This window comes from Myripristis murdjan, chromosome 13, assembly GCF_902150065.1.
Source record: "Myripristis murdjan chromosome 13, fMyrMur1.1, whole genome shotgun sequence".
NCBI classification, from domain to species: Eukaryota; Metazoa; Chordata; class Actinopteri; order Holocentriformes; family Holocentridae; genus Myripristis; species Myripristis murdjan.
In genome coordinates, this window is record NC_043992.1 from 31215628 (window position 1) to 31242426 (window position 26799).

Here is a 26799-nt window from a genome sequence, read left to right on the forward strand (position 1 = left end):
AAATAATGTTTTCTGAATCTGAATCTGAATCTTAAATAATAAATTTTGCCAAAGCCCATTAAGAGCATTCCATTTGTTTTGCTAATCCCTCCTCTATTGCTTTCATGTGGAGCAAGACGGATGTGCATCACTGTCAGACCATTACTATTGGTCATGCATTTTAAACATGTATATAAATATGGAAGCAAACTCTTCCTTGCCCCTGTAAAGGTACATGTGATGCCACCCCTACAGCTTGTATAATGTCCACACAAAGATGGTCAGAGCAGGGTTTTGCGCTACTGCAGCTGCTGTTGGTGGCGTCTCTCTCTAGGGCTGAGGAGCCAGTGTGTAGGCAGAGAGAGGAGGCAGAAGACCCGCAGCTTTCTAGAAATGGTGACATTATCTTGGGTGGAATCTTCTCTTTCCACAGCAGCTGGAGGAGCAGACAGGATAACTACATGGACAGACCATCGCGAGTGCAGTGCACAAGGTAAATTATACTGTAGCAAGTTTCTCATAATAATTAAGATAAAAGAGAGAGATAGGTAGACATACAAATTAACTGAAATGACAAAAAAGAAATACTTGTCTGCTCAAATAATAATCAGAAACTATTCTCAAGTTTAAAATTCAAAACGTGGTTGGTTCAAGTTTGAATTTCAGAGCATTCCAGTATGCCCAGGCTATGCTCTTTGCCATTGAGGAGATTAACAACAGCACAGACCTACTACCTGGCATCTCTCTGGGCTATAAGATCTATGATGCCTGTGGGTCTATTGCAAGGGGAGTGAGGGTGGCACTGGCTTTGGCTAATGGTAATGAAGATACAGCCACAGCCTCCACAGCACCCTGCACCAGACCAGCACAAGTGGTGGCCATTATAGGCGAGACCTCTTCTTCTCCTTGCATGGCTATAGCCACTGTCATTGGACCCCTTCATATCCCATTGGTGGGTAGCAATTGTAAAAAGTATGGCATTATGGCATTATTATCTCTCATAGTAAACCTTGGCCACAGTTTTAATTATTATTATTTTTCTAATAATGCTCTGATAAAGTTTATTTTAATATAAGTCATCCCGCTCAAAGTAAATGCACCTCTGAGAGATTTATTGCTTATGTACCCTATGTTATCCTGAGTGAAATATTTCAGAATATGTATCCTCAACTTGGCATTATCATTCATATCCGCCCCCCACCCCGCAGATCAGCCACTTTGCCACCTGTGCTTGTCTCAGTGACAAAGTCCGTTACCCATCCTTCCTCAGAACAATACCCAGTGACTACTACCAGAGCAGAGCTTTAGCCCAGTTGGTCAAACACTTTGGCTGGACTTGGGTGGGGGCAATCAGAACAAATGCTGATTATGGCAATAATGGCATGGCCATATTCACAGAGACTGCCAAACAACTGGGCATCTGTCTGGAGTACTCCGTATCCTTCTTTAGACAAGATCCACCTGAAAAGATACAGAGGATAATTGACATCATCAAGGCCTCCACCTCAAAGGTAATTGTCACTTTCCTCTCACACATGGATTTGGATATATTAATACATGCGTTTGCCAACCACAACCTGACTGGGTATCAGTGGGTTGGCACTGAGGCCTGGATCACTGATTTCCATACTGCAACTATGGATAAGCACCACATCTTGGATGGTGCTATAGGGCTGGCGATCCCCATGGCCCATGTCACAGGCATGAGAGAGTTCATGTTGGATGTCAAGTCACTCAGTTCATCAAGTAATGAACTGTACACAGAGTTCTGGGAGACACTATTTGATTGTAGGTTTATGAAGACAAAGAGCTCAGAAAAGAATCAGAGATACTGCAGTGGATATGAAGATGTGTCTGGGCTGCAAAATGCCTTCACTGATATGTCACTCATGCCCATATTTAACAATGTCTACAAAGGAGTGTATGCTGTGGCTCATGCACTTCATCATACTCTCGGCTGTAAGATAATTTGTAGCAATAAAGTACAGCCAAACCCATTCATGGTGAGCACAGACGTCAGAATGCTAGTCAACATTATATGCTTCTGACATGAACATGACAAAATGAGTGAAATTCTGCAGAGCTTATGCAGGGTGGGTTGACATATAATGAACTAAATTAATATCTATCTTCGTAGATTTTGCAGCACATAAAAAACATTCAGTTCAAAACAAAGGAAGGGGAGCAGGTTTACTTCAATGAGAATGGAGACCCAGCTGCAAAGTATGAAATCATAAACTGGCAGCCGAGAGAGAATGGCACTGTGGAGTTTGTCACTGTTGGTTTTTACGACACAACTTTACCTGCAGACAAACAGCTAAATCTGCACAATAAGTCCTTCACGTGGGCACAGAAGTCAAAACAGGTGGGTTCCTGTATTGTTTACATGAGCTGTATTGTAGTGCAGAATTTCTATTCATTTCAAAAAGTGACTTGTAATACAACAACATATCACTGTTGTTACATGAGTAATATGTATCATTTTTTCACTTTACGTAATTTAACTTGAAACACTTTCATAAACCCAAAGATTGTAAATCTTTTTTAACCCACAGAGGATCGATACCACAATGAAAGCCTATGTGTTTATTTCTGCTGCGTCATGCTCATTTTCACACTGTTTTTGGTTGATGCAGGTGCCGTTGTCAGTTTGCAGTGAAAGCTGTCCTCCAGGAACACGTAAGGTCCTGCAGAAAGGAAAGCCCATCTGCTGCTATGACCGTATACCATGTGCAGAGGGAGAAATTAGCAACACCACAGGTATTATTTAATGGATCAGGTGGATAAGGGATTCAGTCACGTAGCTCCAGTTTTAATAGTCGAGAAAATATTGAAAAATAACCCCAGTATTTAAGTGTTGATGTATCTTACAAATGATTGTAAAAATAAATGAATAAATAAAATAAATGAACATTTAAAGTAATTAAATTAAAGTATGTTGTAAACAATTTGCCCGGTATTAATCCTAATCATTATTAGAATCACAATTGCTGGCCACAGAAAAAATAGAAATAGTTACATAGTTGCTGCTTTGTGAGCAGAAAAAATACATTAGCAATGTATTATTTCTGTGTTGAGACCCACAGCTTGGTACCGCTGGATTGTGTTGATCATTTTGATTTCAATAACTGTAACTTTATTGTGAATATATTTCTGTTAAAACAGATGAAAAAAGGATTATTTAGTAGCACTTCCTGGGAAAAAAAACAAACTGCATTCATTGAGAAAATGTGGTCTCTTGCATTTGATATTATTCATTTTGTTATAACTGAAACTGAGACAACAAATCAGATCACACTTATTGAGAGGTTGTTGTTCAGGTCATTTTGATTTCAGTAACACTCAGTTTGCACTGAATGTATGCTCAATGTTTTGCCCATATGGCATGCCTATGCCATTTGTGGAGAAAATTTACTTTTACTCACCTAAAATAAAATAGTTAGTAGGATAAGAAGGATATAATGTCTGTGCCATGATGTAAGTTAGGTAACAATTGTCATTTTTGAAAAGTGGGTCTCCAGAAGAAAAGTTAAAAGAAAACCAGTCTTAACCAAAGTTATTTTGTTTTGGAGCTTCCACGCAAATCTAATGTTTTTGTGGTGTCACATTTTAGATTCCATCACCTGTGTGCAATGTCATGCTGAATTCTGGTCAAACGAGAGAAGAGATGACTGTGAAAAGAAGATGACCGAGTTTCTATCATATGAAGAGATTATGGGCGTACTGCTAACGGCAGCATCTTTATTAGGAACAATCATGACTACAACTGTGGCAGTCATTTTCTTCAGAAACAGGAACACCCCCATAGTCAAGGCCAACAACTCTGAGCTGAGCTTCCTGCTGCTCTTTTCCTTGACTCTGTGTTTCCTGTGCTCTCTGACCTTCATTGGCCGGCCCTATGACTGGTCCTGTATGCTGCGCCACACAGCATTTGGCATCACCTTTGTCCTCTGCATCTCATGTGTTCTAGGGAAAACTATAGTGGTGTTGATGGCCTTCAGAGCTACACTTCCAGGCAGTAATGTCATGAAATGGTTTGGGCCTCCTCAGCAGAGACTCAGTGTGCTGGCCTTCACTCTCATACAGGTTCTCATATGTATTCTTTGGCTAACAATCAGCCCCCCTTTTCCATTCAAGAATTTTCATCACTTTAAAGACAAAATCATCTTAGAATGTGCCCTGGGTTCATCTGTAGGTTTCTGGGCTGTGCTCGGGTACATAGGACTCCTGGCTATGTTTTGCTTCGTCCTCGCTTTTTTGGCTCGAAAGCTGCCTGATAATTTCAATGAGGCCAAATTCATCACCTTCAGCATGCTGATTTTCTGTGCTGTCTGGATTACCTTTATCCCAGCTTATGTCAGCTCCCCTGGGAAGTTTAGTGTAGCTGTGGAGATATTTGCAATTCTGGCCTCTAGTTTTGGATTGCTCATCTGTATTTTTATTCCAAAATGTTACATAATCTTGTTTAAACCAGAGAAAAATACAAAAAAGAACATGATGGGTAAGATGCCATTAAAGTCACTATGAAGACTGCTAGAAATGTGTAGGCATAAGAGAGAGAAGAAGTTTATTTCAATAACATTTTATGCATCAATACCATTTTGTTACAATTATACATCGCTTCTGTAATTGACATATAGCAAAGCCCTATTCTTTCAATAAATGTTGTTGCTATAATTTCAATCATACTAGCAAATTTACTCTTGCAAACCACAGAGGGCTTTTTCCAGCTGGCAGATGGGGCCGAAAGATGGCCATGCCAGTCTTTCCGTATGCCTGTCCAACGCTTTACTCCAAGGCAACATATCTTGAAATTTGTAAGGCGGATTGCCATTAACTTTGCTGAACATGTTCATGCTCCTTAGTAGATGAACCCATCGAGCTTTGTTGACTTCGTGACCTTTATTCTAGTGCCATCCTCCGATCAAAAAGTTAATTTTGTACATCAAATATTGCAAAAGTAAGTAGTGGGTTGCCATGATATACTGACAAATATACTCCCCAAAGTAAGGCTCCTCTTGATTGTGGTGACCCTATAAGTCTAATCCTCTAGCACCACTTAAGGCCAAAATTTTACCTCTACATCACATATCTCAAGATGTAGTGTAATGTATTTGTTTTAAAACTGCATTTTAAAACTAAAACGATTTTTTGTCCACATAAGCATTTTAGCACCATATCAAAAATTATCTCTGTCCAGATTAATACGCCTGAAAATGCATAGTCAAAGTTAACACGTGAAGACATACATTTAATTTGAGGATCTCAACATGTTAATAAAACATGAACACAAATTAATGCAGTGTTGAACTCTGACCACCATGTATAACACAATGTATGCTGCCATTGGTGAGCTACTTGAATACCAACGACAGACACAATGAATGACAAGACAACTTGTGGCCCACTGGATGACTAGTTTTCTTGAATTGCCATGAAAAACCTTCTGATTGACGCAATTTAAAAAATGTATCATTTTTCAGCCCTAATTGTAATGCATCTCATACAAATTAAATTTTCATGCTTTCATAAGTTACTATACTACTTCAGTTACATAATGTTTCAAAATCAGATCTTCAGAAAATCAGTGCACATGTGGGTTTTTTTCACCAAAATTTGTATGGCTATATATTCCTGACATACATATTTTTAAAAAAAGAAGATATTGGCATGAAGAGCTTTACAGTCACTTTGCACCTCCCTTCTCTATGGATCTTCACTTCAACCCAAAGTGATGTAATGTCACAGTTCCGTTACTATTGGTGTTCGTTGCCAATATGTATAAATAGGGGTGCAAACCTTGCAACACTACTAGGATGCATGAGATACAGCTGCCACAGTTTGTCTCTTAGATACAGTATGATGTCCACACAAAGCTGGCAGGAGCAGGGTTTTGCCCTGCTGCAGCTGCTGCTGGTGGCGTCTCTCTCTAGGGCTGAGGAGCCAGTGTGTAGGCAGAGAGGGGAGCCAGAGGACCCGCAGCTTTCTAAAATGGTGACATTATCTTGGGTGGAATCTTCTCTTTCCACAGCAGCTGGAAGAGCAGACAGGATAACTACACGCACAGACCATCGCCAATGCAGTGCACAAGGTAAATCATACTGTAGCAGGTTTCTCATAATAAGTGAGATAAAGGATGTGAAAATGTCAATATACAAAACAGCTGAAATGAAAATGATATATATATATATATATATATATATATATATATATATTTTTTTTTTTTTTTTTTTTTTTTTTTTTTTTTTTTCCCAACTCAACAATCAGAAAATAGTTTCACTTCTCATGTTCATAACTCAGTATGGGTCAAGTTTGAATTTCAGAGAATTCCAGTTTGTCCAGGCTATGCTCTTTGCCATTGAGGAGATTAACAACAGCACAGACCTACTGCCTGGCATTTCTCTGGGATATAAGATCTATGATGCCTGTGGGTCCATTGCAAGGGGAGTGAGTGTGACACTGGCTTTGGCTAATGGTAATGAAGATACAGCCACATCTTCCACGGCACCCTGCCCCAGACCAACACAAGTGGTGGCGATCATGGGAGGCACTTCCTCCTCTTCTTGCATGGCTATAGCCACTGTTGTTGGACCCTTTCACATCCCATTGGTGGGTAGCAACTGTGAGCAATAAATTCTGGCAAAATTATATCTCTAGTAATAAACCTTAGTTACAGTTAAATTTTTCACTTATTATTACAGAAAAAAAAAAAAAAATTGTAAATGAACTTCACACTGTAATTCATTCATCTGCTCACAGATATCATTGCTAATGTGCCCAGTGTTGTCCTGTGTAAAATAAATAAATAAATAAATAAAATAAAATAAAATTCTATTTTTAAATTTGCATTATTATTCATTTCTGCCCTCTAGATGAGCAACTTTGCCACCTGTGCTTGTCTCAGTGACAAAGTCCGTTACCCATCCTTCCTCAGAACAATACCCAGTGACTACTACCAGAGCAGAGCTTTAGCCCAGCTGGTCAAACACTTTGGCTGGAGTTGGGTGGGGGCAATCAGAACAAATGATGATTATGGCAATAACGGCATGGCCATATTCACAGAGACTGCCAAACAACTGGGCATCTGTCTGGAGTACTCCGTATCCTTCTTTAGACAAGATCCACCTGAAAAGATACAGAGGATAATTGACATCATCAAAGCCTCCACCTCAAAGGTAATTGTTGCTTTCCTGTCACCTATGGATTTTGATATATTAATACACAAGTTTGCCCACCACAACTTGACTGGGTATCAGTGGGTCGGCACTGAGGCCTGGATCACTGATTTCCACACTGCAACTGTAGATGGGCACCACATCTTGAATGGTGCTATAGGGCTGGCAATCCCCAAGGCCCATGTCACAGGCATGAGAGAGTTCATGTTGGATGTCAAGTCACTCAATTCATCAAGTAATGAATTGTTCACAGAGTTCTGGGAGACACTATTTGATTGTAGGTTTATGAAGACAAAGAGCTCAGAAGAAAATCAGAGATACTGCAGTGGATATGAAGATGTGTCTGGGCTAGAAAATAGCTTCATTGATATGTCACTCATGCCCATATTTAACAATATCTACAAAGGAGTATATTCTGTGGCTCATGCACTTCATAGTGCTCTTGGCTGTGAAAAATTATGTAGCAACAAGGTACAGCCAAACCCATTCACGGTGAGTTGAACTCTGATTGCAAAAAATGAGTTTACATTATGTTTTTTTTTTTACATGAAGGATAAAAACAGTATCACTCGTACAAGTTCATAAAAGTTGAGTTCACTGGACTAAATTAATTTACTTGTTACTAGATTTTGCAGTACATAAAAAACATTCAGTTCAAAACAAAGGAAGGAGAGCAGGTTTACTTTAATGAGAATGGAGACCCAGCTGCAAAGTATGAAATCATAAACTGGCAGCCGAGAGAGAATGGCACTGTGGAGTTTGTCACTGTTGGTTTTTATGACACAACTTTACCTGCAGACAAACAGCTAAGTCTGTACAATAAGTCCTTAATGTGGGCACAGAACTCAAAACAGGTAGGTTACTGTATTATGAGTGATATTACTGAAATGTAATGTTCAGTTTGTGTTCATGGGAAATAGTAGCTTGTAAAAACAACAACATATTGGTGCTCCTGGGTGAAAAAAATGAATGTCCAGAAAGTCAGCTTACAAGGAGCTCAAGAAAATAGTTTTTTCATAGTTTTTAGCTTGATAATTGTGCATTTTCAGTTTGTGTAGTTAAATCTGAAATGGTTTCATAAACCCAAAGTCTGTAAAACTTAAACCCATAGACAGACATGTAAATCCTCAAATTTAAAGAATGAAAGTCACCACAGTTGGGGATACAGCATTTTCATCCTATTGCAATGATACCAAAGTGCAAGCCTATATGTTTATTTCCTGCTGCTTCATGCTCATTTTCACACTGTTTTTGGTTTATGCAGGTGCCGTTGTCAGTTTGCAGTGAAAGCTGTCCTCCAGGAACACGCAAGGTCCTGCAGAAAGGAAAGCCCGTCTGTTGCTATGACTGTATACCATGTGCAGAGGGAGAAATTAGCAACACCACAGGTACTCTAGGATTATTTGATGGATCAGAGGAAAAAGTATGTTCATTCAGTATCACCAAGCAAGAAAATATTCAAATATACCACCAATTTGTAAGTGTTGTTACATAGTACACTTCAGCAACACATTTAAAGTTAATCTGCAGTACATTTTTAATACCAGGTATTGTAAAATTCATTCTGAGTTATAGCAGATTGATGCCATTATGGCAATTTAAAAAAAAAAAAAAAAAAAAAAAAGCAAGCAGGTAATTTGTAACTTGCAGTGTTTTTTCTAGGTAACTAAATGTTAATTTGCGTCATACACTCAGAATTTTTGCTAACTGATAAATCCTTTCCATGGAAACATGGAGCCTATCCCTGAATATTTTAGGTTAATGGGTTAATTAATGAATTTTTAATTTGGTGCTATGTTCTCAAATTTAAAAGCAACATCTTTAATTTTGATAATACAGTACATTTTCATTTTTTATGCATAAACCATTTTCTCCTCTTTGTCAAAAATACACTTATATTACACTTATATTAGACATCTTGCACTACCAAGATTGTCACACACCGCCTTCCACTGGACTTTACAAGAAAAGTTCCCTAAAAGTCACCTAAAAAAAAAAAAAAAGGGGTTATAATCTACTCACATGTCATCAAGAACTCAGAAAGAACTCAGCCAAATGCTGGTGCTTTCAAGTTCCAAAAATGACCAAAAAAAAAAAAATTACATTTACTCCAAACAACATAACGCTAGTGTTCTGCACTCGTTATGTCCTAGATTTTTTAGACTCACAGAGCTTTGAAGGCCCTTCAGAGATCTTTTGGATGAGTGAAACTTTCATCATGAATTACTCGTAAGGATGTACTTGAGGATGTTACAACTTTTAATAAAAATGGGCTAGGTATTTATTCAAGTATGTTTTAGTATATAGTTTTTTTTTGGTGACCTCCTCAGGTCTTCAGGACCTTTTTAATAACCAAGTTGTATTGGACAAAAACAAAACCTACCAATGGTAACTATATGCTCATCTCAACTCACTGAAAATTTGAATATACGTACTCAGCCAAACAAGGGCTCAGAAAACAACTGTTTCACTGTATGTGGTCGTAGAACTAGAGATATCATTCATAACTTTTGTTCTACCTCTCACAAGCTCTGCCCTCCAACGGGGCTTTGTGGTTTTAGGGGGTGGACCCTGAAGCCTGCCCCCCCATCAGCTTGAATGAGAGTAATATTGCCAGTTATGTCAGCTGCCCTGGCCAATTCCCTACTCCTTCAAGTAGATGAAGGAGGAGCCTCAACAAAGCCATCTCCTAGCCATTGTTAATACCCAACACATGTGGTGATGGCACACACAGGTCTACTGTTTCTGTGTCCAGCACAAACCTGGAGAAAGACCTATGTCCAGTAGGTAAAACTAATCAACAGACGGGGAATCTACCACCACATACACACTTAAGTGATGTACATATATCTTCGACACATATCCTACTGAATAACACTGTTGATGCTGCCACACTTATGTGGAATGTGCAAGAACTGACATGGAGGAGCGTGGAGGGTCCTTGCCTGCCAACGCATAGGCTTCCTTCACCATACCACACCATTGCTGAGAGGCTCTGAGGGGGGACATGCGTTCCACATAGCATGCCAGTGCATGCAACGGACACAAAAAATCCAACCTTTCCTGAATCATCCATGACTGAAATTAACTCCCTATGTTTTTAGCAACAAAGGATGAGTTTGGTCTGAGTGTGGCCCCTCTTGGGTCAACCCCTAGACTGGGGCACTCATATCACAATGAGCAATCTTAATTGACAATGATTTAAAAGCACCACTGGACTCTCACCAGATACTGCCTTCTGGCTCTGTGAGGGAAACATTTCAAGAGAGGATGGATGAAAACTGGTCTTTCCCAAAAGACCCTTAGGGAGGAGATTGCTACCAGAAATCTCCTCCTGTTACTGCCTGATTTAGCATGTCAGGGGATCTGCATTTCTGACATCACTGACCAGTTGAGCATGTCAAGGCATGTCTGTTTTCTTTTCCTCAACCAACCACTGAAATGCTGAAGAAACTTCAGCACTGCTATTAGTTCCAGTAGGTTGATGTAGTAGTTCTGTCCTTGACTTTATCACCCCATCAGGGAAGCTTCCTTGAACATCATCATGCACATCACCATCATATTTGCCAGCGCTCCTGGTATCTCATGTTCTACAGCTCCAGCAGACCCACTGGATGAGCTGCCACAATAAGGCCCAGCAGGCACATGACAAACAATCTCTCCAATGTTTACAGGAACTACAAGAAATAAGTCATTTTAGGTTAATCATGTAAGTGCCTCAGTTCATTCAAAGCAGCTTGCCTTGTAGCTGAAAGTCTGCAGCTTCACCCCATTTTTCAGTTGGAGGTCGAAGACAAAATAATCTAAGTGATCCGAGAAGAGCCTAGCAAGATGAAATGTGACCCTCATTTCCATTTCATATCTTTCATAACCCTGGAAGCAGGACTGAATCAGTTTGTTTACAAATGGAGTTTGAGCTCTCAACACCCTCTAGTGGTTTGAATTCACTTAGTGCAGCTTTAGGTTTTGTTTTTTTTTTTTTGTTTTTTTTTTGTTTTTTGTCTAGTTAAATAAGCAGAAGGTTTTGCTAAAAATAGAACCAAAGTTGTTTTAGTTGCCAATTTCATCTTGACTATTAATTAAAATGTTTTAGTTGAGAGCTTCTAATATTTGTGTGGTATCACATTTTAGATTCCATCACCTGTGTGCAATGTCATGCTGAATTCTGGTCAAACGAGAGAAGAGATGACTGTGAAAAGAAGATGACCGAGTTTCTATCACATGAAGAAATTATGGGTGCACTGCTCACAGCGTCATCCTCCTTAGGAACGATTATGACTGTGACCGTGGCAGTCATTTTCTTCAGGAACAGGAACACCCCCATAGTCAAGGCCAACAACTCTGAGCTGAGCTTCCTGCTGCTCTTCTCCTTGACTCTGTGTTTCCTGTGCTCTCTGACCTTCATTGGCCGGCCCTCTGACTGGTCCTGTATGCTGCGCCACACAGCATTTGGCATCACCTTTGTCCTCTGCATCTCATGTGTTCTGGGGAAAACTATAGTGGTATTGATAGCCTTCAGAGCTACACTTCCAGGCAGTAATGTCATGAAATGGTTTGGACCTCCTCAGCAGAGACTCAGTGTGCTGGCCTTCACTCTCATACAGGTTGTCATTTGTATCCTCTGGTTAACAATCTCGCCTCCTTTTCCTTTCAAGAATTTTCATCACTTTAAAGACAAAATCATCTTAGAATGTGCCCTGGGTTCATCTGTAGGTTTCTGGGCTGTGCTTGGGTACATAGGACTCCTGGCTATGTTTTGCTTTGCCCTCGCTTTTCTGGCTCGGAAGCTGCCTGATAATTTCAATGAAGCCAAATTCATCACCTTCAGCATGCTGATTTTCTGTGCTGTCTGGATTACCTTTATCCCAGCTTATGTCAGCTCCCCTGGGAAGTTTAGTGTGGCTGTGGAGATATTTGCCATTCTGGCCTCTAGTTTTGGATTGCTCATCTGTATTTTTATTCCAAAATGTTACATAATCTTGTTTAAACCAGAGAAAAATACAAAAAAGAACATGATGGGTAAAATGCCATTAAAGTCATGATGAAGAGTGAAATAAATATGTAGGCCTAGGAGAATGACAAAAGGTTTAGTTAAAAAGGCATTTTATGCATCAGTGCTATTATATTTGATTATGGTTGCTTTTAATCATTTTGCTGAGGAGTACATATGGGTGTTACACACGAATCAGAATGTCAACCACAGCTATTAAAAGGTAAAATGTGTTTTGCTTTTTTTTTTTTTTTTTTTTTTGTTGTTGTTGTTGTTGTTGTTGGTTTGTATTGTTTTTCTGTGTTTACTGTTACAAACTGAACTCGCTTTGACACAGAATTTTTTTTTTTATCTTAATGTGCTGTATCAAACTGTATTGTATCATGACCTAGAAATAGGAGATTACAGTCTATCTTCTCACCCAGTTTATCTACTCTCATATTAAAAACATGACTGAAAAATGTATCATATGAAATTAAATGAATGAATTAACAATAAAATGCATTTTTGATACAGAAATGGAATCGATCAGCCTTTGGCCTCACAAGTGAATTTGGTAAAGTTTAATATACGTTGTAATGTTGGGAATAAGTCATACAAGTAGAGTTTAAACAATGGTCGATATTTCTCTTCAGTGTCCTAAACAGGGAAAAACAACTATGGCTTATTGAACTTGTTTGGTGTCCTATAGTCTCCTGAGGCTTTCATTCCTGATCACGAGCTCAAACCATGACAACTTCTCCCTAGTTGCTTTAGGTTTATAAAAGCCCTGCACTGAGCCACAGGGCTGTTTAGCCTGACCTGCAGAGCGGAGCAGAGCTATGACATTGCTGAAGCTGCTCCTGTTGGTCCTGCTAACGAGGAGGATAGACTCTGTGTGCAGACTACAAGGGCGGGCAGAGACACCTGAACTGGCGCAGGATGGTGACCTTGTTATTGGAGGCATTTTCTCATTCCGCACAGGGCAAGATCATGTAGTTAACACATTCCAGAAAATCCCACATATACGGAAATGTAAAAAGTATGTATTGCTTAAATTTATGTTTTTGTAGTATTTGAGGTGTCAGAATCATGTTATACTCTATGTCTGAATGTCCAATTTGTGTTATATTCTACATCCAGTTTTTGCATTAGTGATTGCCATTAACAGATCCTTGTAGATATATCAGTTTCATAATTTCTAATCTTCTATCATCACAGCTTTAATTTTAGAGAATTCAAATTTGCTCAAACCATGATCTTTGCCATAAATGAGATCAACAGGAATCCTGAGATGCTCTCTGGTGTTAAGCTTGGCTATAAGATCTATGATAACTGTGGAACTATGGACATACTGAGAGCTGCACTGGCTTTAGTTAGTGGACAAAAGAGAGAAATTAGTGAACACAACTGCACTGAAAGTGATACAGCTCAAGCTATCATTGGACATTCAGGATCAAGACCAACTATTGCATTTGCACAGGTTGTTGGGAGGTTTCACATACCTGTGGTAAGTCAATGTAAAAATCACAGAGTTCAATGTGAAGGGTCATTTTATAAAGCAGTAAATTTGTAGTTAGAAATGTCTCTTTCAATTAAATTCTATATTTTGCAAAAATATAACTTCATATTTTGTGTTAGCTGTAACAAGAAACTAAATATTGATTAGGCAAAAGCATTAAAATTTCCTCTGTCACTGTCATTGATTTACATTGTCTCTTGTCACACACAGATCAGCCACTTTGCCACCTGTGCCTGTCTGAGCAACAGAAAAGAGTATCCCACTTTCTTCAGGACCATCCCCAGTGACTACTACCAGAGCAGAGCCCTGGCAAAGCTGGTAAAGCACTTTGGCTGGACCTGGATTGGGGCTATAGCTGTTGAAAATGAATATGGCCTTAACGGCATGGCTGCATTTATACAAGCTGCCCAAGAAGACGGGGTGTGCATTGAGTATTCAGAAGCATTTTCACAATCAGGGCCAGCTCAAAAACTGCAGAGAATAGTAGAGATCATAAAGCGGTCCACCTCCAAGGTCATTATGGCTTTCATGTCCCACAGAGAAATCAAGGTGCTGGCAGCAGAGTTGTACAGACAGAACATTACAGGACTGCAGTGGGTTGGCAGTGATGCCTGGATCACAGACCACTCTCTCTCTGACAGTGAGGGACACAGCATCCTGATGGGCTCCTTAGGCTTCACTGTCAGCAGAGCTCAGATCCCTGGCTTGGACGAGCACCTACGACAGATTCAGCCCTCACAGTTCCCTGACAGCCAGTTTGTCAAAGATTTCTGGGAGGATGTGTTTGACTGCTCTCTCAATGGAAGTGCTAAAATACAAAGAAAGCCCTGTAGTGGCTCTGAGAGCTTACAAGATGTTGAGTCCCAGTTCACTGATGTTTCTGAACTGAGATTTACCAACAATGTGTACAAGTCAGTTTATGCAGTGGCCCATGCTCTTCATAATCTCTTTGAATGTGAGGATGGCCAGGGTCCTTTCTCTAATGGGAGCTGTGCTGATACCAAAGAAATTCAGCCGTGGCAGGTGAGCAGTAACTACTTGCAGTTACTTTTACATTTTCCTGTGTCTTTGTAAGAGAGGGATTACTGCATGATATCTGACACCATTCAGTTAATTCCCCTATTCTTCAAAAGGTCCTGCAGTACCTGAACGCTGTGAATTTCACCACTAAGGAAGGGGAGAGAGTATATTTTGACAGTAATGGGGATTCACCGGCAAGATATGAACTTGTGAATTTGCAGAGAAGTAACACGGGAACCATGGAAGGAGTTACAGTTGGCACCTACGATGCATCTTTGGCAGGGGGTCATCAGTTTAATATGAATACCATCTCAGTTGTCTGGGGTGGTGGGCTGACTAAGGTACAGCAGAGAACCGAAACAGAGCTTGGTTTCAGACTTCTTACTTGAATTGGATAACTGTGAAAAAATATTCTGAAAAGTTTGTTTAACATGTTGAACTTGGTACTTATGGTTTGTGTATGTGGGTGTGTGGCGTGTCACAGGTAGAGGTGCCTGTATCAGTGTGCAGTGAGAGCTGTCCCCCAGGAACTCATAAGGCCCTCCAGAAAGGAAGGCCTGTCTGCTGCTATGACTGCATACCTTGTCCATCGGGAGAGATCAGCAATTTCACAGGTGAATAAACAAATGCACTAGTATTTCCATTGCTATGTGAGGCTAATACACTGTATTGCATGTAATCACATAATAAGGAAAAACATTTATGCATCAGTACTGACCTTTTCAGAGTGTTAATTTACTGCTTAACTATTTGTGTTGTTTTCACTGTGCAGATTCAATCAACTGTATGAAATGCCCTCCAGAATATTGGCCCAACAAGCACAGTGACGTCTGCCTTCCTAAAGCGATAGAATTCTTGGCGTATGATGAAATCATGGGAACTCTGTTAGCCTTGTTTGCCCTGCTGGGAATATTTCTGACTATGATCACAGCCCTGGTGTTCTACTGCCACAGAGAAACCCCACTAGTACGGGCCAACAACTCAGAGCTGAGCTTCCTGCTGCTCTTTTCCTTGACTCTGTGTTTCCTGTGCTCTCTGACCTTCATTGGCCGGCCCTCTGACTGGTCCTGTATGCTGCGCCACACAGCATTTGGCATCACCTTTGTTCTCTGCATCTCATGTGTTCTGGGGAAAACTATAGTGGTGTTGATGGCCTTCAGAGCTACACTTCCAGGCAGTAATGTTATGAAATGGTTTGGGCCTCATCAGCAGAGACTCAGTGTGCTGGCCTTCACTCTCATACAGGTTCTCATATGTATTCTTTGGCTAACAATCAGCCCCCCTTTTCCTTTCAAGAATTTTCATCACTTTAAAGAAAAAATCATCTTAGAATGTGCCCTGGGCTCGGCTGTAGGTTTCTGGGCTGTGCTCGGGTACATAGGACTCTTGGCTATGTTATGCTTTGTCCTCGCTTTTCTGGCTCGAAAACTGCCTGATAATTTCAATGAAGCCAAATTCATCACCTTCAGCATGCTGATTTTCTGTGCTGTCTGGATCACCTTTGTCCCAGCTTACATCAGCTCCCCTGGGAAGTTCACTGTTGCTGTAGAGATATTTGCCATTCAGGCTTCCAGCTATGGATTACTGTTTTGTATATTTTTTCCCAACTGTTTCATTATATTATTTAGACCAGAGCAAAACACGAAAAAACATATCATGGGGAAGACATCTAACAGCAATATACATTACTGATTACTGTCAGTTCATAAAAAATTTTTGTACTAATACTGTTACATATATGCAGCTATGCAGTTGATTTTTTGCTTGTCTTTTTCCCCTCATTTGCCTCAGTGTTTTTCTCAACTACAATTTAACCTGCACGAGACCAAAACTGATATGCTCTATGTAATGATATTTAGTGTACATTCATTTGTTTCAATAAACCAAATACACGAAACATACATTTAATGCTGTTTAATTCAGATGAAATGTAATGGTGTTTTCTCGAGTGTCTGTTAAGCAATGCCTCTCCTCACACAAAAAGCAGTCCATTTATTCTGCCCCTGCTTAATAAATGAAATACACAGTATCTGGAATCAAAGTATTGAGAGCAACTGCAAGATAAATTAATGGTTCAATAACATATGCAGTCAACTGAGGTGTGTAAGTGTTTGAACCTTACAACCCTGCCAACAGGTCAAAAAAATCCTAGAATAATGACATGGGAGGGAGGGAACTGCTGGCAAAACATCAGCTGTGTAGAGAGGAAGGAAAGGAGGACAAGAACATGTTTGCAACAAGTAGAGGAGACATATTTGGGTAACGGGTGAGATTTAGGGCCTGGAAAAGTGTGTCCTCAAGGGTTTTTAGCTGATAACAGCCACAGCGACACCTTGTGGCCAAAATCAGATGGTGTGTAACTTTCAAATTACCAATGATCTCAGTAGAGAGAGGGACAGGACAGGAAGGGCAGGAGAGAGAGGGGACGACATGCAGCAAAGTGACTGAGGTCAGATTCAAATCCAGGACACTGCGATCAGGACTCAGCCTCAACAAGTCATGAGTTTCATCATGCTTCATCATACCACTTCATCATGCTTATTTTGTCAAAATGGAACTGTTATTCAATTACTGAATTCCCCAAAGATGGCTGCCAGCTGGCCCATTAGCATCTGCAATATCTTCTGTACAATGACAAATCTATTCATTCCTTTTGTGTGGTCCTGGCACTCTAAGTTCAGACATACAGTGATGTAATTCAGTGTAACTATAGGGCAGACAAACACACACGTAAACAACAAACACAGAACAAAACACTGAAAGATAAACAAGTTATTATCAGGTGTGAGCATGCCCTTATTTGTTCAGTGGTCTGACTCAAACGGGAGAGTCACTGTGGAGCCCTGAACTGCAGACACAGGAGACCAAACTATGAAACATATTGCCTCATCTTTTCACACAACAACATGAACAACAGGTGGCCCATAGCCTCAAGCAGAAAAATAACACCTGCATTCATTTGCAACCATGACACAATGTGAAATTGTTACTGTCCTTGTAATTCAAGGGCGTGCTTTGAGCTTGTGTTTTATGGCATTGTTTGCTCTGCTGTAGCTGCACTGAAATTAGGCCTGCTGTCATGAGCCATTACTTTTCATCTTTCAGTACCGAAAACCAAATTTGTTCAAACTACATTACTATAGGTGCAAAATGACCATGCAGAAGCATCTAAACCTCATTACAATAATACCTACAGCAACTGAACATTATGGCATTTGTTTTTCTTTTTTGTCTTTCCTGTGCCTTACTCTCTTTTCTGTGAAGTGAGAGACCTCGGACATTATGAAGTCCCTGAAACGACAGGCTGACACACTTTGAGCTACAGAGATACTGTACATGCACACTCAGTTTTCAGAAAAACCTATTTCATAGTAAAATCCAAAGTGTTGCCTCACTCTTCTCTGAATACCATAATGCCTTCCTTTATTGCAGCAGCCTGCAAAAACTAATAAAGAAAGAACCCAGAAATGCATTTTCCCTTTGTATGTTTCCTCCAAACTCACAGAGAACATACCAGGAGTATGGGAAATCCAAACTCCTGCAGGTATTTTTGCATGTTTCAAACATCTTTTTTTTTTTTTTTTGAGTCAATGTTAGCTGGTCTTCATACAGTAATGAACTTTAACATATGGCGTTGATGCAGGCTCCACCACATTGTCTATAGGTTTAAATATTGATATGCAGCACATTTTTGGTTCAGAAATGTTGATGTTTCAATGTATTTGTTGGTTGGCAGAAACATGAAATGGAGACATTTTACTCCGGTGAGTGGATTGATTCATTACATTATCAGTTGTTCCATAAGTTAAAAAGAAGTCCATTGGCCACTAAGACTTTTCCTACCGCTCTCCTTTCCTCTGGAATGGAATTCTATTTGAGTACTGAAGGAGGTTCAGGGCCTACTCACATTAGGGCCATTTGGCCGTATTGTGCTAAAGCAAAAATGCCCCCCTCCCCAGTCCCCGGCTGGCCTGCACTCACGTTACCTAAAGCCCCAACGCACTCAAGTGCGATTGCACCCGGTATGCACGTCATCACTTTTAAATACGACACAGGCATGGCCCGACGCCCGACGTCACGTTTTTGTTCCTTTTAATCAGACATGGGATGTTTATTTACTGTGACAGTTTTGGAGGTAACGTCCTCCTTCTTCAGAAAGGTCCAACTGACAGCCGGAGCGGCACCTGTCAGATCCTGCAGACCAGACCTGACCAGGTGGCCGTGCACACCGTGCAGTGCCGCGGCCGGTGCTGGCCGGTGCCAGCCAGCACCAGGTCTGCCGGATCTCCATGCACACAGACTGCTGTACTTTCATTAAAACCGAGCAACGGACAATGACACAGACAACGGCGGTGGTGTGGCTCAGGAGGTAGAGCGGTCGTCCGTTAACTAGAGGGTTCCTGGTTCGATCCCCAGCTCCTCCAGAGTGTGGCGAAGTGTCCTTGAGCAAGACACTGAACCCCTCACCGCTCCTGATGGACAGCTAGGCGCCTTGCATGGCAGCCTCTGCCGTCAGTGTGTGAATTGGGTGAATGGGTGAATGTGAGGCAAAAACATTGTCAAGTGCTTTGAGTGGTCAGTAGACTAGAAAAGCGCTATAGATATGCAATCCATTTACAACATGGTTGATTATTAATTGTGCAACGCGGCCATTTGCCGGTAATCGCACTGTGTGCATTAAACAGTTTTGCAGAGGCAGGAGGAAAGTTGCATGATTTACGTCCGCGCGCTGCTTGTGTGACCGTGCATGTGCTCATGTATGCATCCGTACTGTGCTGAAGCACACCCCTTCCAACCATGCCAGAGTGGGGGAAGTGTACTGTATTCAAGCATGGTACGGAGCGATCACACTAGTCAAATAGTGTGAGTGTGAATGTCTTCTCTCTTTCTTAAGATTTCTTTTGAGACTGCATATAGCGATACGAAGCTCTAAATAAACTTGACCTTGGAACTAGAGGAGATTTGCTCTGAACACACTGTGTCTGCTGCATAAAACATATAAAATTTAGCAAGAAGCAGCTTAAGTTTGAGCTCTCCTTGAGTCAGTTCATACATGCAATGGAGCAAGAACACACCTACATACATTTCATACAGAAAAGGCACTATCACAGGTCAAGGTACAAGGATGGTCAAACCCTTCAAATACAGAAAAAAGGCACCATCAACTCATCAAACAAGAAGATGGAGAAGAATACTCAACACCTTCAGATTACCCACCAATGTCAAAAACCTATGCTAGTAATGCTAGTACCTATTGAGCTTACACTGTTGGCTCTGAGGTGCCTATTAGAAGATAGGAACTGGTAGTCAGGGTGTGGGACATGGGCAGGATTGAAGATAGTTTTCTAAGCCTGTTTATAATTATCATTTGTTCAAAAAGGGCCTGAACTGATGGGTACTGCCCAATTACCACATTTAACAATAATTTGCGTATGGTGGGTTACCTGTGACTTCACCTGCAGTTTAAGGTTTCCAAACTTGGCTTGGACACCATATCAGACAATACTCTCAGTTACGACATGGTAAAGGAGAAGCAGTGCTTTCTGACAGCTTTCTAAACAGTGCTAGACAAAAAGAGTGTGTCTTTACTGGGAACCCCTTTGGACAGTTTGTGCAATCCTTCCTACTGCACCTAATCCTTCAGGCTGTTAATGTATTCTTTGTGGACTCACCTCACTAAATAAGTGTTGCTTACATAAAAAATTAAGATCTATATTGAGTGAAGCTGCTTACACTCTTTTGATGGGTATATGCACCACACCCCCCTTCTCATTCCCTGGGGTGCTTGCCTCATTTGTTTCAGGGCTCATGGACAAGAGTGTGGTCATGACAGTCTTCTTCACAGATATCAGTAGCATGTACAGGGTGCTTAAATAAAGTGAGCAGCCAAGGTTCAGCGCCAAAGAGCCAGGCTGCAGAGTGGAACAATGCCACTGCTGAAGCTGATCGTCTTGGCTTTGCTGATCAGGAGGGGGAAGCCTGTGTGCCGGCTACAGGGGACAGCTCAGCCACCTGAGCTGACCAAGGCGGGAGACTTCATCTTGGGTGGCATTTTCACTTTTCGCACTGGGTTCAAAGGAAGTGTGCCCACTTTTCAAAGCTTACCTAGTCCTCCAAAGTGTTTGAAGTGAGTATGCATTTTTATGTAGTTTAAAGGACTAACATGTTGACAGGATTGATATTTTTTTTTTTTTTTGACATTCAATACTTTACTGTTTCATATATTTTTGTGTAAGCCTGCTAATATTTTTTTTTTCCAGCATTAATACAAGAGAATTCAAATTTGCCCAAACCATGATCTTTGCAATAGATGAAATAAATCAAAATCCTGCTATCCTGCCCAACCACACCCTGGGCTACAAGATCTACAACGCCTGTGGAATGTCAAACATCATGAAGTCTGCAATAGATTTAGCCAATGGACAAAGGAGGATCATAGATGAGAGCAACTGTACCAAGTCTGACACTGCACAGGCTGTAATAGGCCACTCTGGCTCCACACCAACAATGGGATTTGCACAAATCATTGGAAGGTTTCATATTCCAGTGGTAAATGTTTTACTTTTTAGGTGTACATAACCAATTAGAGCCATGATACTAGATCACTGTAATTGTTCAATGATTTCTTAATTTGTCTGGTAATGGAGATACACAGCTGTTTTGTTATGTTCTCATGGTAATGAAAATTCCATGTGAATATTTTTTGAAGGCATTTACAAATATCCATTTATCTCAATTTCTTCCACACAGATCAGCCACTTTGCCACCTGTGCCTGTTTGAGCAACAGAAAAGAGTATCCCACTTTCTTCAGGACCATCCCCAGTGACTACTACCAGAGCAGAGCCCTGGCAAAGCTGGTAAAGCACTTTGGCTGGACCTGGATTGGGGCTATAGCTGTTGAAAATGAATATGGCCTTAACGGCATGGCTGCATTTATACAAGCTGCCCAAGAAGACGGGGTGTGCATTGAGTATTCAGAAGCATTTTCACAATCAGGGCCAGCTCAAAAACTGCAGAGAATAGTAGAGATCATAAAGCGGTCCACCTCCAAGGTCATTATGGCTTTCATGTCCCACAGAGAAATCAAGGTGCTGGCAGCAGAGTTGTACAGACAGAACATTACAGGACTGCAGTGGGTTGGCAGTGATGCCTGGATCACAGACCACTCTCTCTCTGACAGTGAGGGACACAGCATCCTGATGGGCTCCTTAGGCTTCACTGTCAGCAGAGCTCAGATCCCTGGCTTGGACGAGCACCTACGACAGATTCAGCCCTCACAGTTCCCTGACAGCCAGTTTGTCAAAGATTTCTGGGAGGATGTGTTTGACTGCTCTCTCAATGGAAGTGCTAAAATACAAAGAAAGCCCTGTAGTGGCTCTGAGAGCTTACAAGATGTTGAGTCCCAGTTCACTGATGTTTCTGAACTGAGATTTACCAACAATGTGTACAAGTCAGTTTATGCAGTGGCCCATGCTCTTCATAATCTCTTTGAATGTGAGGATGGCCAGGGTCCTTTCTCTAATGGGAGCTGTGCTGATACCAAAAAAATTCAGCCGTGGCAGGTAAGCAGGTCAATTTAACCAACTTTTACTGATTTCATTCTTCACGTTCCACAAAATTTTGTTCCAGTATTTTAAAACGCATCACATTATTCAAAGCCAGACTCACCAAGAAAAAAAAGGTACTAGGTAATGCATGTATTTGTCCCTACAGGTGCTACATTATTTACAGAATGTGAATTTCACAACAAGACAAGGGGAGAGAGTGTATTTTGACAAGAGCGGAGATCCACCCTCTAGATATGAAATTATCAATTTACAAAGTGTAACCTCAGAGAGACTGCATGTAGCCAGTATTGGGGTTTTTGATGCCACTCTGCCCAGTGAGCATCAGTTTATAATGAATGGCATGAACATAGTATGGGGAGGAGGAAGAAACACGGTACATGCTCATTTTGCTTTGTTCTCATATTTGTGGGTGGCGGGTCACAACGCTGTACTGCTTAACATTTCATAAGTAATGAGTGTGAAGTGCTGCATGTCCCTCCAGTGGATTTTTGTGTTCATAAATTAAAGTGGCATGTAAATTAATACATATAAAAGAAAATAAAACAATGGTGAATGAAGGTTACATACATCTGCATCACTGTATTCGTGCACCAGGTGACTGTGTCAGTTTGCAGTGAGACCTGTCTGCCAGGAACTCGTAAGGTACTGCGCAAAGGAAGACCTGTCTGCTGTTATGACTGTACACCGTGCCCAGATGGAGAAATCAGCAACACCACAGGTATGATACAGTGGGGAAAAAAAGTCTAAGAGGTATTTCTTTTAATTTATTTTTAGTATAATTTGCAATGCAATCATTTCCCTGCTGTGTCATTTCAAAACAGATTCGGTGGAGTGTCTGAAATGTCCTATAGAATACTGGCCCAATGTCAGAGGAGACACATGCATCTTGAAAGAAACTGAATTTCTGTCATACACAGAGATCATTGGAGTCATTTTAATATTCTTCTCTTTAATGGGAGTGATTCTGACGACGTTTATAGCAATAATATTCTTCCAGTTCCGAGAAACTCCTCTTGTCAGGGCCAACAACTCTGAGCTGAGCTTCCTGCTGCTCTTCTCCTTGACTCTGTGTTTCCTGTGCTCTCTGACCTTCATTGGCCGGCCCTCTGACTGGTCCTGTATGCTGCGCCACACAGCATTTGGCATCACTTTTGTCCTCTGTATCTCATGTGTTCTGGGGAAAACTATCGTGGTTTTGATGGCCTTCAGGGCTACACTTCCAGGCAGCAATGTCATGAAATGGTTTGGGCCTCCTCAGCAGAGACTCAGTGTGCTGGCCTTCACTCTCATACAGGTTGTCATTTGTATCCTCTGGTTAACAATCAACCCCCCGTTCCCTGTCAAGAATATGAGCCTTTTGCAGAATAAAATTATTTTAGAATGTGCTCTCGGGTCACCTGTGTGGTTCTGGGCTGTGTTAGCGTATATAGGACTACTTGCCATCTTATGTTTCGTTCTAGCTTTTCTAGCTCGGAAGTTACCTGATAACTTCAATGAAGCCAAATTCATCACCTTCAGCATGCTGATTTTCTGTGCTGTCTGGATCACCTTTATCCCCGCTTATGTCAGCTCTCCAGGGAAGTTCACTGTTGCTGTGGAGATATTTGCTATTCTAGCCTCAGCTTATGGTTTACTTTTCTGTATTTTTATTCCCAAATGTTTTATTATCTTACTGAGGCCAGAGGAAAATACTAGAAAACATGTAATGGGCAAGACAACAAATGATATTCACTGTTGAATTATCTGTGCAATAAGACTTCCTATTATATTCCTTTACTATACTGCGTTTTGATTGTGTTAGTTGTTTATGATGTTGCTCAGTAGCTCAATTGCTGCGTGCTTCTGAAACATGTAAAGATTTTTTTCTAGCAGTAGGATCTTTTGTGGAATAGGATATAACTGTATCCACCCATTACTGTAATTAGTTTCTACATTTTCCCAGCACAAATCCTGACATAGCTCTTTGTAATTTGTCTAAACGCTATGCTACCTTTCCACAGCACCTTCACCTTACTTTTTTTTTTTTTTTTTTTTTCCCAGAGGATCGTTTACAGTAATTGCTATTAAAAAATAAATTAAAAAAAAAATGAGCTGTATGTTGCAGCCATAGAGTGAGCTTTTTGACTGAAGCATGAGTGCAGGGGTTGTATGTCACATACATTACGAACATCAGCTTACATAACCTAGATATGACCTTTAAATTCTCATTTAATAATAAAATTGACAGTGATTTGCATCAAATCACCACCGACTAAGACAATATTATTTTGGTGTCTGTTTCAGCAAAGCAGCATTTGTTACAACAATATTCTATTTATCTTGTTAAAACAAAACGTTTATTGTTATGACCTGAGTACTCATTGTTATGACATTAAAAGGTGAAACAAACACCTAGATAGATAGATAGATAGATGATAGATAGATCAACAGATAAAAAAAAACATGCATACATACATACATAGATAAATTGATCAATGAAGGCAACCTTTTACCTCAAAATCCAGATATAGTGCTTTTGCTACAATCTACTGGCAACCAAGCCCACAGAGCAGTGTAACATTACAACTGTGTCCTGTTAGAGGTTATATAGCAGTAGTTTACTGTTTATGAAGTTCCCAGAAAATAAACAAATGAAAATGTATTGCCAATCAGTTATACTGTACACACTTACCATGTGAGAACAACTCTATATCAACATCTATGTTAACTATCTATATTAACATCTATCATACTACATTAACATATCATGAACAGGTACTACAGATGAGCTGCAGCCAAGACTAGCTCTATACTGTATTTTCCACAGGGTTACATGTAATTAGTCAGGGCCATTTTCTTGATCTAAATACAGAGAAACTTATATAAATGATGGTAATTATGAGACATCAATGTAGGTGTTCTGTGAAGCTCAAGAAAAGTGGGGATTTTAGATGAATCACTATGAGGCGGTTTCCCAGACAAGAGTTAAGCTTTGTCATAGACTAAAATGATCCACAAGTCTTTTACTGTCTATTCTGATATAGTCTATTGCCAACTGATACCATGCAATATTGATCTAACCTACAGCCAGTCCATGAAAGCTGTTAAAAAAAAAAAAAAAAAAAAAAAAAAATCCTGCCTAATTGATGTTTATTTTATGTTTATGGAAGCAACAATACTTGGTTGTTTGTATTAAATGTCAGACAGTGGAAGAAACACTTGAGACAACAATTTTTACTGAAAATGATTGTTATTACACAAGGACAGTACCTACACAGTGAGAAACACCAAAGCAATGACCACTTCTCACCAGAGGTGTCACCAAGAACAAGAAAACCATGGATCTGGTGGATTTATTTAAGTCCAATCCAAAGTCCAGAAGTCACTAATCTGGAGTTAAGTTATGTTTTGAGGCCATAAGCCACATTTGTAGCCATCATTAAGGTCCCAATCCACTCAAAAATGTGTTTTTCTTATGTTTATTTCCCCTAAAACATCTATTAAAGTTTGCCACTAGGTGGTTTCACGTTCTTCTGCTGAAGGTGGAGGTGTCTGTGCACGCACCCTGGGCCAGGTACATCTGCTACGTCACAAATCTGACAGCTAGTTGTGTTTTGTTCCTCAAAAAAGTAACAACACCAGCTCTTCACAACACTTCACTTGAACAATATTAGTGTAGCTAAGAGATTTGATAGAAAAAAAAAAAAAAATGTTTTTCATGATTATGAAATACAGGACAATATTCAGACTGTGGATGGATAGGACTTCCGCGTCATGTGACCAGAGCTCCGGTTACAAGCCGGTGTGCGAGCTGGCAGGGGTCTGGGCGGGGACTATTTAAATATTCATACATCTGCACATTTTTAATGATGAAAAGGTTTAGGGTCATGATATTTTTTCATGGAAAAACCTCTAAATATGTAGTATTGATGAAAAAGATTATTTTACAGGCTTTTTAGGGACTTAATAAATGACTGGCGGGGGACATTTGTTATTCTGGTTTTAAGTAAAATTTAATCCCTGTCCGGGAAGCCACCCTTATTTTATGAATATTACAGGCCCTGTCCCTCCACCAAGACAATATACAAAGCTCTATCAACTTCTTTGGTGCAGACGCTTTGGAATGGCTGAAAATTGAAATTCGACTCTCCAGACATTTCCCATATTGTTATAATACAGCACATTGATTGGGACACATTTGTGGTAATTCAACTTTGTTGCTTTACCCAACAAATGTCAAGATTTCAACCATCTTGTCATATGTGCCACAAGTGCGAGTTGCTACAGAAGATAACAAAATCAATGATGTAATGAGATTTTTCAATTTTACATATGCAGCATCAAGAATGTTGCATCGGAATAACAAAAGTAATGCTAATCAACAGTGACCGGAGTGCATTGTGTTGGTTTTATCTTCTGTGCTGAGTCCTAATCCCTTATGCAATACCTACATTTGCATGGACCTCTGAGATCGTTCCATGGAGTGTCCTCCTACACCCGGGCAGCGGAGAGGACGCTATAAAACACATCCTTTAAAGAACGTGAAGCGTGCCAAAGGCAAGGCTCTGCGATGACACCAGACACAC

The 26799-nt window shown here is 40.4% G+C and overlaps 4 protein-coding genes across 4 annotated transcripts in view; 3 read left to right on the forward strand and 1 right to left on the reverse strand.

Annotated features, from left to right (window-relative positions):
• LOC115369725 (uncharacterized) overlaps positions 1-26799 on the reverse strand; it is a 216416-nt gene that overhangs the window by 127954 nt on the left and 61663 nt on the right. The gene's annotated exons all lie outside the window — the stretch shown is intronic.
• Positions 279-4506, forward strand: LOC115370331 (extracellular calcium-sensing receptor-like). Its single transcript, XM_030067317.1, has 6 exons — positions 279-472; positions 634-931; positions 1188-1982; positions 2117-2344; positions 2616-2739; positions 3593-4506. Exons 1-6 carry the CDS (start codon positions 441-443, stop codon positions 4504-4506), a joined length of 2391 nt encoding a protein of 796 aa, XP_029923177.1. The 5' UTR covers positions 279-440.
• On the forward strand, positions 5878-12196 carry LOC115370335 (extracellular calcium-sensing receptor-like). The gene is made up of 6 exons (XM_030067322.1): positions 5878-6070; positions 6291-6588; positions 6852-7646; positions 7781-8008; positions 8419-8542; positions 11286-12196. The coding sequence occupies exons 1-6, from the start codon at positions 6057-6059 to the stop codon at positions 12194-12196; spliced, it is 2370 nt and encodes a 789-aa protein (XP_029923182.1). The 5' UTR covers positions 5878-6056.
• Positions 12966-16357, forward strand: LOC115370327 (extracellular calcium-sensing receptor-like). The gene is made up of 6 exons (XM_030067314.1): positions 12966-13165; positions 13345-13633; positions 13856-14668; positions 14779-15006; positions 15156-15279; positions 15438-16357. Exons 1-6 carry the CDS (start codon positions 12966-12968, stop codon positions 16355-16357), a joined length of 2574 nt encoding a protein of 857 aa, XP_029923174.1.